At 39.9% G+C, this 16,555-nt stretch overlaps 1 protein-coding gene across 3 annotated transcripts in view; it reads right to left on the bottom strand.

The window, feature by feature from the left end:
• The window catches only part of peli3 (pellino E3 ubiquitin protein ligase family member 3), a 34,919-nt gene that overhangs the window by 8,083 nt on the left and 10,281 nt on the right, over nucleotides 1-16,555 (bottom strand). For 2 of the 3 annotated variants that reach the window (XM_023283335.3, XM_055007496.1), the window contains exons 2-5: nucleotides 10,678-10,878; nucleotides 6,178-6,307; nucleotides 4,682-4,783; nucleotides 1,366-1,590 (exon numbers count right to left, since the gene is read on the bottom strand). In XM_023283335.3, the coding sequence (XP_023139103.1) occupies nucleotides 1,366-1,590; nucleotides 4,682-4,783; nucleotides 6,178-6,307; nucleotides 10,678-10,850 (630 nt within the window). In that variant the 5' untranslated portion in view covers nucleotides 10,851-10,878. The remainder of the gene's footprint in view (nucleotides 1-1,365; nucleotides 1,591-4,681; nucleotides 4,784-6,177; nucleotides 6,308-10,677; nucleotides 10,879-16,555) is intronic. The other variant, XM_023283336.3, reaches the window with a different exon arrangement.

The raw sequence follows: 16,555 nt of genomic DNA, 5'->3' as shown, positions 1-16,555 counted from the left end.
CCCTAACCTGCTGCACATCCGTCCCATCTCTAAATCTCTGCCTCGCCAACCTGTATAAATCAGTCGCTCCCTCCTTACTGTCCAATCTAGCATACAAGTCATCGTACGTCCTTTGTTTGGCCTTTGTCACCTCTACTTTCATCTTACGCTGCATCTCCCTGTACTCCTGTCTAATCTCTTCAGTCCTCTCAGTATCCCATTTCTTTTTAGCTAACCCTAACTTCCTTTCTACTTTCTTTCCAGATGACACACCAACACACACACCTGTCTTCTGCGCATCCCAAATATGAACACACACCACTTGTTACATAACCCAATCACTGCAACGCTAAGTGTCCTGGACTGGCAATAACACTCATCACCTTCTAGATAAAAATGGTAAAAAACACTTAGCTATCAGGCTAGCTTATAATGAAGTTTCTTTTTTCTCATTCTCATTTTTTTCTTAAATGGCTATGATAGTATTTTACTCAAAGTGAATGCTGAGATCTTGGAGTGTGGCACTAAAAATAGATCCATCAGGGCAAGCAATGGGTAACAAGTTGTAAACTAGCTGACAATTTAGTCATGTTGTCTTGTCTTTACACAGCATAAACAAACAAACCCCTCCAACATGAACCCATTCTATCTGAAGAATAATAAATAAAATTATCGCTCAATCTTGAAGATAAACTACTGACATTAGACTTATTCAGTTTTTGTTAGATATATTTATTATGTGTATATACCTTTTAAATTCATTGTTGCATTTCTATTTCAAGTGGTGAACAAAGTTTGTCCACCAAAGTCACTTTCTTTATCAGGACAACTCCTCCACAGTGGAGCCAGTAGAAAAACTGCTTTCCTTTTCAGCCAAGCCAAGCCATAAATACACAAAACTGACAGAAATTAGGCAAAAATAGAAAAATATAAAGCAATTGATCACACAAAGCAGGCATATATACAGTGTTTATGGTGTACAGTGTTTCTATAATAATTTAGAATATGTTGTCTATTTACTGACCAGTGAGATAACCACATTTGAGTTTCAGTACACTATAGCATATCATAGGGAGTAACATGCAACTAGAAGCAGTTTTTTAAGTGCCAAACTACTTTCATAACACAGGAGTAACACCACAAGGAAATATCTTCTGTAGGGATGACACACATACATATGTACTCACGCACACACACACACGCACACGCACACGCAAACATGAACACTTTGTCCTCCAGCCAGGTCCCATGCACTAACACTAATTCTCACAGCTATGATGTCACACGTGGGTGGCACACCCCTGCTGTCGCTCTCACCATGGTTGCTACAGTTACCAGTCCCTATGTACTTTACCAGGAGAAGACTGGGAAAGAGAGAACACTCACCCCGAGGAAGATGTTCTTAGAGGAGTCGAACCCAGCGGCATAGATGCGGGCGGTGTAGGGAGCACTGCGTTCACACATGATGCGACAGGCGTAGCGGGAGATGGTACTCTGGGCTGACTGACCTGCACCTCCACCCTCTCCCGCCGCACCCCCACCCTGACCACCACTGCTGCCTGCTGTGTCCGTCACCACAAAGTCAATCATGCTCTCTGTGGAACGGCCAATCTGAGAGAACCAAGACAGAGAGAGATCAGTCACGATCATATAGCCAAGCTACAACCTTGCTGTGCATTTCTCAGAGGGCGGTGGGTGGCATAGTTGCATTTGTGTGTTGAGTGTGTCAGTCAATGTTAACACATAAAAAAGCAATCTGAAGAGGAGGAAGGGCGATAGATTCCGTCCGCTAGTGAATCCCCAATGTAGGTTTGCATAGCTGGTTGTTCAGGCTGTGACAGGTTATATAAACAGCTGCAAGGATGCTCCGGTTAGAAAATCGATAGTACTGTCGTTGGGTCGCGTGGGGGTAAGGTGAAGGTGTGGTCTGTACTGAACATCTGGGTGAGGTCATGATACTTCTGGAGCACTAGAGCCAGGTTGATGGGTGGTGCCGGAACATTCTGCAGCAGGGGCCAGGGCTGAGCAGAGGCAGATGGCATGACAATCAGAGCTCCCAGATATCAGTACTTTGAGGTCCAGTCAATGTGGGGGTTGTATTTCTTGAGCCAGGGATACCCAAGAACCAGGGGAGAGTTGGATTTGTCAATGAGGTGGAACAAGATCATTTTTTGATGATTGCCAGTCAATACCTGGGAAACCAAAACAGTCCTTCTGGTGATCTGGGCCTGGTGTTGTCCGTTGAGTGCATGTGCTTCCAGAGGTGACGGCAAGGACTCCGTGAAAATGTTCATCTGAGGAGAGGAGGTGGAGGGCATGACAGGGTCCACAGGGTTCTGTGCTCTGACCTTGTACATGGCCCTCCTACGTAATATTACAATGGATGAGACATTGCTTGGCAACAGGTTTGTCCTATGACAGCATTCACCTGTCACACAGTGGCTAAATTTAAGCCTTAATATAATTTATAATGGTGTGTTACATAAAAAAATGAATCACCATCTGTACAGTTTGAATAAGGAATTGAGCTATAGAGACCAAACTTTTTTTTTTGTACCAGTGTAAACATGACTATTTCCACTGTAGAGTTGGGCATTTTAACTTAAAGGTCTGTGGGGGTTGGCTACTTTTGGAGTCACCCTCAAGTGAGGAACTGTTGGTGGTGTTGGCTTAATTTTTAGGCCAACAGGTTGTCACTTGCATTTCAGTCACTTAGAAAAACTTGAATAGTCCACACTGAGAGTGACTACAACAAAAACGACAGAATTTTGCTATTGGTACTAATGTCTACTAAGAAGCAGGTCCTTGTGAAATCTGCAGACCCTGTTCCATGGGTTATCCAGAGTTACAGGGATTTTGTTGCTGAAAAGAGAGATGTGATGTTGAAATTTTAAAATGTAATTTGTTACAATATTAGCAACACAAAATAAATTCCAATCATCTTTATTGTGTTATTGGGGAAGTAAAAATGTCAGCGACAGATACTTGAATATCAGTAAAGATGAGAAAGACCCATGTTTTGTAATGCAACCTGACCCTTAACACAGCAAACAGAGGCAGACAGACACATATGGGTAGAGTTGAGTGGAGCCCCGTTGAGTCTGTGTGCTGAAATCACGCCTTTTTGTCGATCTCCTTGAGAGAAGGTGGTAAGAAAACAACTGTGAACTGCTGAGAGCAGACAGGTCTGACTCATGTTCTTTCATATATTTTACCTCCCCTGTCTTCATGACATGGCATTCTTGAGTTGTGCTAACACATTTTGACTGTGCTCATTGAGAAGTGTGTATTATTTTGTTCTTTGACTCTGCAGAGTTGACAGGCTCACTTACTATTTGACAAAATATATAAATTTAACAGATGCCTTAAAGGAAAGGGTCAGTATTTTAGTATGTTATCTTTTAGTAGAATAACATGTTCTGAAAAGATCAGTCAAGAAGTGGCTTGGTAAGCTTTGATCAGGAGAAAGAGTAGCATGATTTAAAAAAATATAGTTACACTAAAAGCTTTCTAATTATTCTCTTATTATTTCCAATACTTCTAAATAGCATCTCATTTGTTTTATCTGTGTGAAAAATAAATGTAATGATTGCTCTTGTTTTCAAAAACAAGTTCACTGGCTGGTATGCTAGTTAAATTAGCGCTATCCCTCGATACAATGGACCTTTCAAAACCATTTAGATTTAGTAATACCTGAGAGATGAAATAGACATTAGGCCATTTTTGACTGCAGGAATTTGAAAGCTGTTTTAGGGCAACCTGAACCTTTAGAGTGTGTTCTGACGGCAAGAATCATCCTTGATAAACCTCTTTCAGGGCCGTTTTTGGAGGAGAAAAAATGATCTACTTCAGGATAGGTACTTCTGAGCATCCCTAAAAAGCTGCTGTTCAAACCTTGATGCTGACTGGTTGGACTCAGAAAACATAAAAGCTGATTGGTTAAACGAGACAACTAGTGTCTAATTTTAGTCTCTCTCTATGTCCTTGTCCAATAGCAGTCCTCTACTCTGTAACATTGCCATTTGCAATTGAATTCAATTCAATTTTATTTATATGGCGCCAATTACAATTCAGATTGTCTCAAAACGCTTTACAGAACCCATATGCCTGAACGCCCAATGTCCACAAAACAGGCTAACATAACAAACCTCCATCATTCTATGTCCAATGGGCTAATAAAACTGGAGTCGCATCCAGTAACTGTTTTCTGTTGCATCAAAACTGCCGAATCCTGCAATAATGTCAACAGAAAGGCTGGAAGGGTTGATTATGAAGCTGTTTCTGTAAAAATGTCTACGTTTAATTAATTTCAGTTAGTTTTCTTGGTATGACAACCTTTTGGTTTTCCTAATCACAGTAAAGTTTTTGCTGATTTCAATGTGGAATTCACAGAGGCTATAGTAAAAGGTGTTGTTCTTTCAGATGTTGACAATATGTTTTCATGGTGTTTTACATGATTTCCTGCATCTTTGTTGCCTTTCAATGTCCTATTTCTACAGTAGGTCACACAGCTAAAATGTTGAGTTTGCTTTTGAGTTTGTGTGTGTGTGTGTGTGTGCGTGTGTGTGCGTGTATGTGTGTGTGTGTGTGTGTGTGTGTGTGTGTGTGTGTGTGTGTGTGTGTGTGTGTGTGTGTGTGTGTGTGTGTGTGTGTGTGTGTGTGTGTGTGTGTGTGTGCGTGTTGCACGAGTGCAGACACTCACCTGAAACATATCTGTGTTGGTGTCATGGGTGTACTCCACAATGACAGAGTGGCTCCGTGACAGTGTGTAGGAGATGCTGTGCTGGCTTTTGTTGCTGAGTGCCTGCCAATGGAAAATATATTATCCAGGTCACATGGCAAGGAGAGCTGAAGGTCTGGCCTCTAGGAAAATCTACTAAGAGGACATTTCCTGTTCGAGAGGAACAACTGTGCATGTAATTTACAATGACTGCCATAATTGTATTTGCTGACTTCTTGTTATGATGGCAAGTGAGCATCTAATGTGTGACAGCAATATGCAGGTGATAATTCAGATCAAACATTGATCAGCCACTACATTAATACCACCTGCCTTATATTGTGTTGGTGCCCCGTCGAGGCATGGATTCCACATACCTCTGAAGATGTTCTTTGGTATCTGGCACCAAGATTCTTTAAGTCCTGGAAGTTTTGGGGTGGAGCCTTCAAGGATCGGATTTGTTTTTTCCAGCACATTACACAGATGTTTGCTGGGATTGAAGATCTGCTGTTCTTTCTTGGGCCACTTTTTGTAGGTATTAACCACTGTATGCTGGGAATGCCCAACTAGTCCTGCTACACTGGAAACGCTGTGAGCTAGTTGTTTTGCCATCACAATTTTATTAGGAATGTTGCCTAATCTGGCCTATTATTTGACAGGTGCCACTGTAATGAGATAATCTGCGTTAGTCACTTTACCTGTCAGTGGTTTTAATGCTGTGGCTGATCTGTGAATATGCAATGCAGTACATTCGCAGTATGCACATACAATTGAAATAAGAACATAGTACATTTTGAAGGAAGTTGGAGCAGTGTTTACACCTTTAGAGTATATTAACACACTTACATAACTTGGCCATTTAAAATTAATAAATAAATAAAACACCCATGTCAACACCGTTAACATACAAAAACTGCACTCATGGCATAGGGAGACAAGAGGGAAGGTCATGATGGGAGCATCATTAGTCAGTCTTCTCATTCATTTATCAAGATGGCTACTACGGGAAAATGTAATTTAAAGAAAGTGTAAAAACACAAAGTGAACGTTGTTTCTATGAGAGATTTCAGAAAATTTAACTTCTGACTTAGATGTTGACATTAACTGGTAAATTAGTTATTACAATTACTCTGATATACGTGACGTTGACATTTTCCCCATGTTCGTTTAGTTTATTAACACCAAAGTCCAGCTAAGGCTGAGACAAATGTTAAAACTATAACAAACTTAAAAGCTGATATCTATGACGATATAGAGTCCCCAACTGCAGACTCAACCATTTTAAGAATTCATTTGTTCCAACCTCCATCAAACTCCTGAACAACGCTGCTTAGGCCAAAGATTGCACAATCATTTTTAATAGTGTTTTTACTATGGTGTATGTATGTGTTATGTGTAATGTTTGGGAGTCCAATATAAATTTCCCCAAGTGGGACAATAAAGTATATTGAATTGAATTGAATTGAATTGAATCTTACCTTTGACACCAGAGGAGTTGAGACATTATGGATAACATCAGGTTTGACCCCATTGGCTTTGGGTCTCTTGTAAAGGGCCAAGCGACTTCTTCTGCGACCTTTGTCCCCATTTGCCAGTGACCCATTGTGCCTGTTGAGCATAAAAACAAAATGTACTCAGCTGTAATCATTATAATAACGAGGTTAAATGATAAAGTAGTTCATAAGTGACATTCAATTTCTTTAACTTTGCTAATTAGCGTCCGAGAACTGACAGTGCGCAAGACCCTATTGGAATGCAAGGAAATACTTTTCACCCAAAAGAATTGCATTTTTGAGAGTCTAAACATGCTCAAAAACTAATGAACACTTACAAGCACATCAGAACTGATGAAAAATTTGATATTTTATGGGACTTGTGCATGTGTGTAGCAAAATGACTCCATAGCATCCCCTGCAAAATTTGTAACAAAAAAGTCAGTGGCACCTCTATACGCTAAACCCAGCAGGAAGTCAGTCAGTCCATTTTGAATTAACTGTGAGATTTTTGAGCATTTTTAATCATTTTCAAGAGCAAACTCCTCACAGGGAGTAACTCCAAGATATCCCAAATTTGGCCAGTACATATAACAGGCCTTAATGTGGAAAAGTGATCAAAATCTTCCACAAAAGTCAAAGGGCGTGGCCATGGCAGTTCCCTGAATTTTGATGCTTCGCCATGAAACGGTAATTGCTGTCTAACTCCCCTGTACAGGCTCCAATCTGCCTCAAACTTTACATGTTTAATCGGAGTCCTGCTCTGATAACACCTATATACCAATATCCATTCACAGTCATAGCACCATCTATTGGTAACAGGAAGTTATAGGCAGTACATTTGCACTTACCGTTGCTACAAATTTTGTGATATATTGCTTGAAATTGGTCTTCACACCTTCACAGTCTTATAGTGTGAAACGTTTTACAGTTTGAAGTACTATTATTAGCCGGTTGACCATATTAACCTCAAATGTGGTGACATACGTCTTAGGACACTGATGATGCTTCATAGGGAAAATCGTGAATTTTCATCAAATGCCGAATCTGTGGGGGCATGGCGAATTTCAGTGTCTCGCCATGACAACTGAAGTGTTTATATCTCAGCTGCACATGATCCAATATGGCCCAAATTTCACATGCTGGAAGAGTCCGAGTCTGAAGACATCCACGTCCCAACACTGAGTCACAGTCAAAGCGCTACCTTTTGGTAACAGGAAGTTACGCCGTTACATTTGCATGTACCGTAGCTAAAAACTTTGTAATATAATCCTTGAAATTGGTCAGCTAAGTCTCAACACCTTGGCATTTCTGCCACACCCCGACATACTCTACACTTCAACATGCCCCACATCCCGACATGCGTGGGTGTGCAAGGGCCCATTCAATGCTGCTTGCAGTTTTAATTATGCATTTTTATTTGTACAAGGTTTAAGTTCAAACTCTTTTCCATTTTGTTAAATAAAAGGTTCCACATCTGTTTCTGAAAACTGTAATTCATTCTCTCTTGTCTGGTAGTCAGGTCTATATTTTAGCCCCATTTTAAGCCTCCAGATACTGAAACATATTGTAATTTTACATTTAACTGCAGGTGACATTAAGAATAGTTTTGTGCAAGGTTTGCGTTTGAGGCAAATAAATAAATGCAGTCTTTCTCAACACACCAGTGTAGCTGAAACAAACATTTGCCATTTTGGATGCAAAATGGCAATTATTGATTAATGGTTTATATTCAGCCCTCTTCTTTTAAGATCTACACACTAAATATGATAACTTAGATATAATTCATTACAACTCCCTATATCAAGTACCCTCTGAAGGTAAATTAGCATCATGCCCATATTTAACCCACTGTTTTTAGAGAATTTGATTCTGACAGTCAGATGAATAAGAGCATACTCTGCAAAATATGATTTCCTGAACCCAGATTTTGATTCCCTGAGTTTATTTTATTTTGCATAAGATGTCCAGCATTAGCAGCCATGATTACTCCACTTTAAGGTGCATCTATAATGAACAACAGACACTCATGTTCTACTGGCCACAGAGAAGCCATGATTGGATGGATATTGTAAAATGTTGGGGGCAGGTAATCCCCGCTCTCTGTAATCACCCTGACAGAGAACCAAGCCGTTCTAATCATCCATCAACAGGATGGATCAATAGGTCGAGGAGTGGAAGCATATGCCTGCAATAGCACCATGACATGCCTGTGGAGGAGATTTTCCTCTCCTTCCTCATATGCAGTCTATACAATGTCTGCCTTTTGATGTTCTTCTTACATGTTAAGATCCGCTGGTTCCCATCACACTTATTTGTTTGCACAGTATCAAAAAGAAAAGGAAAGGCAAAATTTCACTAAATTATGACCTTAATATACACAATCATATTCATGCAATTGAATTTTTTCAATCAACATTCATTTGCTCATCTGTGTAAAACCTGAATCAGTTTTATTCAGAATAGAAGGTGCTAGGAGGTGACACTCGCGTGGTGTTTGCCTTTTTTTTTTTTTAATAAGTTTGCAACATTTTGGGAACAGAATTATACACTAGGTGATCAATTAGACAACCCAAATTGGGCATCAGAAGTTTTTAAAAATCTGAATGAACCTGATGACTCTTTCATAGTAGTAAATAGTGCTAGATAGATATTAAAATAATAAATAAACCTAACCTAACCTAATATGGTTTATTAATCTGATTTTTTTTCAAAAAGGCAGACTTTGCAAAAGGGGAATCAACCCCTTCATTAGTCACTAGCATTTCTAGACAACTTTTATTTCTTGATTACTTAAAGCTATAGGTCTGTTTGCATGCCCAACCGTGGAAACTGCTATTTGTGGGCTATGTGATAAAATACCCTTCACATTGATATTAAAGGTAGTGATGTATGTCAACTAAGAAACTATACCATCTTCAAATCTATTTAAAATCTTTAACAGTCATCAATCTAAATATAGATAGTGTCGCTGGAGGGTGGAGTGTTTTTTTTTGCTTTTTTTTGTTTTGAATTCTCTACTTTGCCACTCAGACATCCACATCCTTTAAAGCCATCATAAGATACCACTATCACTGGTACAAAACTTCCTTACTTAATAAAAGCACACACAGAGAATCAATAGTTTCTTATCTTTTCTGTTGTCTGTGCAGACACATTGTTTTCCACGTAAGATTCCAACAAACGGTATTTTTTCAAGCTTTATTTGTTTTAGTAAACAACTGTAAAAGGCCAAAGAAAGTGTTACGATTCCGCTCCTGCTCCTGTTCCTTCTCCCTCTTTCTCCCTCTTTCTTTCTTCCTCCTTGATTTTCTGCAATCTATTTTGACCTGTCCCTTTGGCTCCCTCTATGTCATCTCTCTCCCTCTTGTCTCTCATCCCTGTGTCTTGCTCTCCCTGCTCACCTGCCTGCACTCAGCTGATTATTGCAGGTGAATCACGTTGCAGTAATCAGCTCACCTGCCCTCAATATCACCTGCTCACTATTTAAACTCTGCTCAGTCACTCATTCCCCGTCGGACCATTGATCCTGTTACCCTCGTAGATACTGTTCCCCACCAAGCCTGCAATTTCCAGACTGCCTCAGCCCCATGGACTCTGCTGCTTTTCCCCTCCTGGATTTCCCCCCTCTTGGACTCGGTTGTGTTCCGTTGTCAGTTCATGGATTTTCCCCAGCCTGTTTTCCCCTCGGTTATCAGTTTCCCCATTTCGTGAGTATCCCTCTTTAGCTTAGTTTTGTTAAGTCGGTTCAGTTTGTAGATTTCCGTTTTTATATTCATAGAGTTTGCTGGTAGAGTTTAGTAGTTTTGGTTTGGTTCTTTCCCCCCCAGTTCAGTTCTGTGTTCCTGTATTTGTTAGTTATTCGGTGAAATAAATCTCTTTCAGTTATTCATTTGTCTGTCAGTTTCTGTGAGTCTGCGCTTGGGTTCTCTGGCTTCCCCCCGTAACAGTAAGCAAGAATAATATTTTGTAAATCTTCTTATTTACTTGACTGATACCACTGGGTGTATACAAACATACGACCAGATTAGCTCCGCTAAAGACTGGAAATAGCTAGTATTAATAGTACAAAATCTGCCCCATGTTATGACACATTATATTTTCTTTGATTAATCACTAATTTGTTTAAACATTCCAACTACAAGAAAAAAAATCCCCATGAAAGCACAAAATGAACATAAAAGCCACACATAAAGTGCAGGTCTTTGGCGTCCAAAATTTTGGACCTGATTCAAAGCTTACATGCAAAAATGAAATTTTAAAATAAAGGCCAGATTTGAAGATGGACCACTTACAGAATCACAAAGTTGAAATCATCGCAAGACAACAGGTTCTTACTCTACTGGATTTGAGTGACCCATATCTTGTGTCCCTCGTGTCTCATGTCTTGTGTCCAGTCTATGACTGGATATAAGCCTCGTACTCAGCCTTAGGCAAACATGTAAAGACAATGTACATAAGCAGAGACAGCACTTGGCATCTTACCCTAAGACGATGAGCTCGCCGTACTTGACAGGCTCCTTGTCCTCTGGGAAGACTCCGTCGTGGGGTTGTGAGCTTGAGCCCAGAGGAGGCGAGGGCTGGCTCTTGTTGCAGGATGGGCGCAGCTCCAGAGATGGGGGGGGACACAGCGCCTCTGAGCTACCCTCCAAAACCATGCCCACCGGCCACAGCTGGGGCTCACTGCTAGGGAGGGGAGGTTAGGGGGATCAAGGAAAGAAAGAGTCAGAAAATCTTGTGTTACTGATTAGGACATTACAAAATATTACACATTGGATTATACCTGAAAGAAGTACACATGACCTTGGTGTGTGATCCTTAGTAACTATGTGACCCCTGTAAGTTAAAAAGCTCCCAAACTAACACTTGGCAAACACCTTTCTGTGTGTTCAATTGTTTGATCAACACAAGCATGGACCCTGCACATATCTAGCCCAGTCTTCTGGATAATACATATTCTGAGGCCTGCATGCATTAATGACAGGCCAGTGGTACTGGTATGTCTATCACCTCAGGATTTCACATAGTTGGCAAGTGTTTGCCAGCTTCCCTTCCTGCTTTGGCTGCAGCACCTGTGCATCTTTTAGGCCGTGCCATGTTTTTCAGTTTGTCAAACTGGTTTCAGTTTAGCATTTGTTCTATATACAGCGTGAAATATGTCTATGTTTATGATAGTCTATGACTGGATATAAACCTTGGTTGTTTTGTCCTAACACAGCCCATTTTATGTCAATGCGCTCGTAGTCAGATTCCAAAAACCTGGGTTGACTTGATGAGTTGATAATCAATGTTGTATGACAACTTAGTGCAACTGCCATTGTTTGGTTTAGTGAAGAGAGATAACAAAACCCATATCCTGGGTATGTAGGAAATGCCTCATATTATAGCGGTGAGAGAAAATGGAAACACATGCTGCTCCACATGCATGGCAACTCCAGCTCCATTGGTGTGTAAGTTAATGGGTGAATGTGAAACATTTTGAAGTACTTTGTGGAACTGATGAGGTTAAATATTTGGTGTAAAATGTACTGACAATTTTATGTTCACTAAAGAATCTATAGACAATATATTGAGCATACACTACCGTTAAAAGTTTGGGGTCACCCAGACAATTTCATGTTTTCCATGAAAATTCTCACTTTTATCCATGTGCTAACATAACTGCACAAGGGTTTTCTAAGCATCAATTAGCCTTTCAACACCATTAGCTAACACAATGTAGCATTAGAATACAGGAGTGATGGTTGCTGGAAATGTTCCTCTGTACCCCTATGGAGATATTCCATTAAAAATCATCTGTTTCCAGCTAGAATAATCATTTACCACATGAAGAATGTCTAGATTGTATTTCTGATTCATTTAATGTTATCTTCATTGAAAAAACTGCTTTTCTTTCAAAATAAGGACATTTCTAGTTGACCCTAAACTTTTGAATGGTAGTGTAAATGGAAATCAGAATTTATAATCAGAAGACATAGTCTTCATCTGTGTACAAAGTCCTCTGTGGTAGTATGCAATGTTGAAAGCTCTGAAAAAGACACCAAGATGGATTTTAAGTTGAAGATTTAGTTTGTGGTCAATCTTCTTGAATATTGAAATGTATAAAATATTTAGTCGTAAATACCTAAATACTGTGATACACATCAATACATATTTAGAACCAACAAGATCCAAATGACAACATGACATCCATGTTTCGGTGTGAAATTTTGAGGCCTTGAGTTGTGTTTGGTGCTATGTGGCATCTTTGACATCCTCATGACAGCACCATCATTAGCTGTCGGTACACACTTGAGTCCTATGTACCCAGAATGCACGAATGCAGTTAATACTAGACTCTTTTGTTGACAGACTCTCAATTTTAATTTTCTTGAATCTGAAATAATCAGTCTATATGGCATCTTTTAAAATATCAGAATGATACCACGTAAAGATGGGAAGACACCTGACCTGAGAACAACAGTTAAATTTTGTATTTTGGCTGTAAATTTGACTGATGTAATAAACTGATGAAATGTAAAAATGAGAAGGCTACTATTCAAACTAATTCTTCACCAATTTTTTTATATGCAATTCGTGGTCTGGATCAAATGCTAAAATTGGCCTTGCTGACATATTGGTCAGACTTGACAACAAATTCACTCATTTACCGCTTTTGTATCCCACCCTGCCAAAAATAGCCATCAAATCTAATTCAGGAGTAATAGGCTGAATATATGCTATTACCACTGTGTGGAATGAGTGGCCAACTTTAGTCTTTGTGACGGTGGCTCTTGTGGTAACAGTCATCCTTCTTAAGTGACTGAAGTGCTTTCTGTTTGCTGACCAATTACAGAACAGCTGTAAAAGGACTGAATGAGCACAACTATCCAGCGTTTTCCAGAAAGGAAAATAAACTGATACCTGCATCTGCGGACCCTGTTAATGCTTTATGAAGCATGTGTTGCATCCCGCCATTTTACTCATGGTGATGAATTACACTTTATGATTTCTGGCAAGTGATATAGAGTCCAGGAAGAAGAACTGCTGGAAACATGGCGCATGTCCCCATCATAGGCAGTCACAGTTAACAACCAGATAACCATCAGCTGACCAACTCTTGTATATGAGATTCTTAACGAAGTCCAAGAGACAGGTAACCTTTCCCTGTGCAGAAGCCACCAAACAGAGACATAGAGCAGGTTCACTATCATTGCCTTTCATTTATACAAGAGCTTTACTACAATGACATTTCAAAGCTTTCAATTACAGCCCTGTCAAGTCAAACTAAGGGCCTGGCGTTAAAACACAGTGGACTCAACGTACAATTTTCTGATAACACAAATCCATAATACACCAATAAAATGTCCATTGCCAAGCATTTAATTAACTGGAAAGACAGTAGAGGAAATATGAATATTATGATAAAAAGAGTGGGATCATTTCTACCACACACAGTATGAGTCATTTGGATATGTTGACATTCGTTGTAAACAAGTCAAACAGAGCTCAGTCCCTGTGTCTGCACGCTGGTTCTAAGCCAATTCTTAATGCTCAAGCCTATTATTAATCAAAAGTGGGCGAGACCACCTACACAGTGGAAAGTGAGCGGTGCAACAGCATGACAAAGCCCTACAAGCTTTGTTCTCCCTTTGGGCAGATTAGATAATCATCCTGGGAACATAAATGTAATAATGTGAAAGCACTATCCCAAGTTTGGATGCTCTCCTCTTCTTTCCTGTTTGATGATCATACGTAAGCAGAAAGGGAAGTCCTTTTAAACAGGCATCCATGCAAAACAAACCAATGAGGACAACACCATCCATGAATGAACTGCATGGTCACTATAAGGTGTGATTGAATTTTGGCCATCTGATGGACCCGATGAGGAGAATACTTCCTCATGATCAGATGACGGATGGCAGTATGCCATTTGATTGCCCTGTTGCCCTGGCTGAATACTGAGCCCTGCGATGCAGAGGCAGACAAGCAAATGAGGGCAGAAGAAAGACAGAAAGACAAACAGAAGGAAGAAGAAATTGGAGGTAGGGCTTTCTCTGAGTAGAAGAAAGCTGGGTTGGCTGTAGAGAACTTCCAGGAGCCTCTCTGCCCTGACAAAGGTTTTTTTGTTAAGAAGCATATCCCATGATAGTCGAATCTATACTGCAACCTCAACAATGTTCATAATGAAATCCAGCCATCCATCATCTATACACCACATAATCCTCATTAGGGTCGTGGGGGGCTGGAGTCTATCCCTGCTGACTTAGGGTGAAGGCAGGGGACACCCTGGACAAGTCACCACTCTATCACAGGGCTACATATAGAGACAAACAATCACACTCACATTCACACCTGTGGACAATTTAGAATCACCAATTCATCTCAGCAAGTTTTTGGACTGTGGGAGGAAGTTGGAGAACCCAGAGAAAACCCACATATGCACAGGGAGAACATGCAAACTCAATGCAGAAAGATCCCAGGACCCGACTGAGATGCAAACTGGAGAGCTTCTAACTATGAGGCAACAGTGCTAACCACCAAACCACTGTGCAGCCATAAGGAAATCTAATCTTCAAAAAACACTTTGGTGTTATGCATCTTTATATTCTCCAGTACTGATTCCTGAGCCAATACTAATGCCCTGCTTTGACCAACTTTAAAAGCTGCAAACTGCATAGTTTTACATAACAGAGCAGAATAGCAAAAATAGGGACAAAAAAAGAAAAAAATACCTGTGTCCTGTCCTGTCAATACCTTCGTGGACATGACTAGAGAAGACAGAACAAGGACACTACCCATAGTAATACAATAGCAACTGCTCAATCAAAAGTCAGTCCTGCCTTAAAACATACCCTCCTTTATTTTCTATTTTACTCTAAATAGGACACGAATTACCAAAGTAAATACCTTGCAGCATTCAAAAATTCTTGAAAGTGGTGAGTGAAACTATAAACTCGACAGGAAAATGTTTACTCAGGTAACAGCTCAAATGAGAAGTACAGCTTCTTTCTCATAGGCTTCTAACCATGGGAGGCGCCTCCTGCTGGACAGAATGCAGGTTTGAGGCACTTACGAGTTACTTTCATTTTATAGACTCAGAGGCTGTGTCCATCCATGCGTCCACTGATATCGTCTACATTCTGTGGTCTGAGATAACTATTGTGACAAAGAATTTGGTGCAACGGACATAAATAGATGGACATGAAATTAGCCTTCGTATAAAAGATTTCAACTGCATTACAGAAAAAAATACTCTTTAATAAACAGTGAAAGGCAAAAGCCTGTCATGCATGCAACAATATTTTGTGAAATGTACAATTAACAGCATTAGTATACTTGACATGCAGTGCTTAAGTGATAATGTTTAAAAGTCCTAAGTGATTGGATGATATTCTATAGTGAACCTGAATATCATGAAGTTTGTGTATAGCACCCTTTACACAAAGCAGTCAATATTTTGAGAAAATTATATAATACTTTATTTAGCTTAGGACTCTGGGTCATATTTACATCATATCTGGCAGATACAAGAAAGAATTTAGGTAACGTTTTAGTGATTCCCACCCCTGACTAGTAGTATTAGTTCCACCATACCATGCTAAACTGAAAAAAGCATACTATATGGGATTGAATATAGAACAACATTTATTTCTGAAATTTAGCATGCAGTATTAACTTTTTATTCAAACTGTCAGTTACTTTTATTATGGACTAATCTGCTCATCATTTTTTCTTATCATCAGGGTCATTCTATATTTGTGCCAATACAGCAATTCCCTCAAACACAGTTCAGATGATTAAAACTATAAAAATAAACTCTTGCCACTCTGTAGGCTGACAGTAAAGTGTGGGTTGTGAACATGTTGATTCAAGTAATAGTACTTCTAAGACTGTAATGATGGTACATTGAAGATACACATAAAACAGCTCTGTAAGCATTGTACCACCTGTGCACAAAGAATGCTTATTGGTTCATCCAGCTATCCAGCTAACTATCAGGAGGGAGGGGATTTGAAATGTCTTCCTTTGTAGGTTTCTCCTCTGTGCACTGTAAATGATACAACTGAGCAGAATTACCATGAGAATAATCTAGAAAAGCAAAAGAGGCATGACTGCCATGGATATATGAGTGAATGTAGAGGAGAAAAAAGAAGAGGAGGAGCGTGGGAGGTGGAAGTCAGAGGAGGCGGAGGAGTGGGTTTGAAGGGCAGAGAGAGGTGAAGGAAGCAAATGAAAGAAGGGGGACATGTGAGATGCTGCTGGTCTCCCAGAAAAAAACACAGCACAACTTGAATGTATCTGGGTGGATGATGAAAGGAGGAGGAAAATGAGGAAGAGGAGTATGAAGAGGAGGGTGTGTAGTGCATGTGTGTGTGTTTGG

This window comes from Amphiprion ocellaris, chromosome 23, assembly GCF_022539595.1.
Source record: "Amphiprion ocellaris isolate individual 3 ecotype Okinawa chromosome 23, ASM2253959v1, whole genome shotgun sequence".
NCBI classification, from domain to species: Eukaryota; Metazoa; Chordata; class Actinopteri; family Pomacentridae; genus Amphiprion; species Amphiprion ocellaris.
This window is presented reverse-complemented; position numbering and strand designations above follow the sequence as displayed.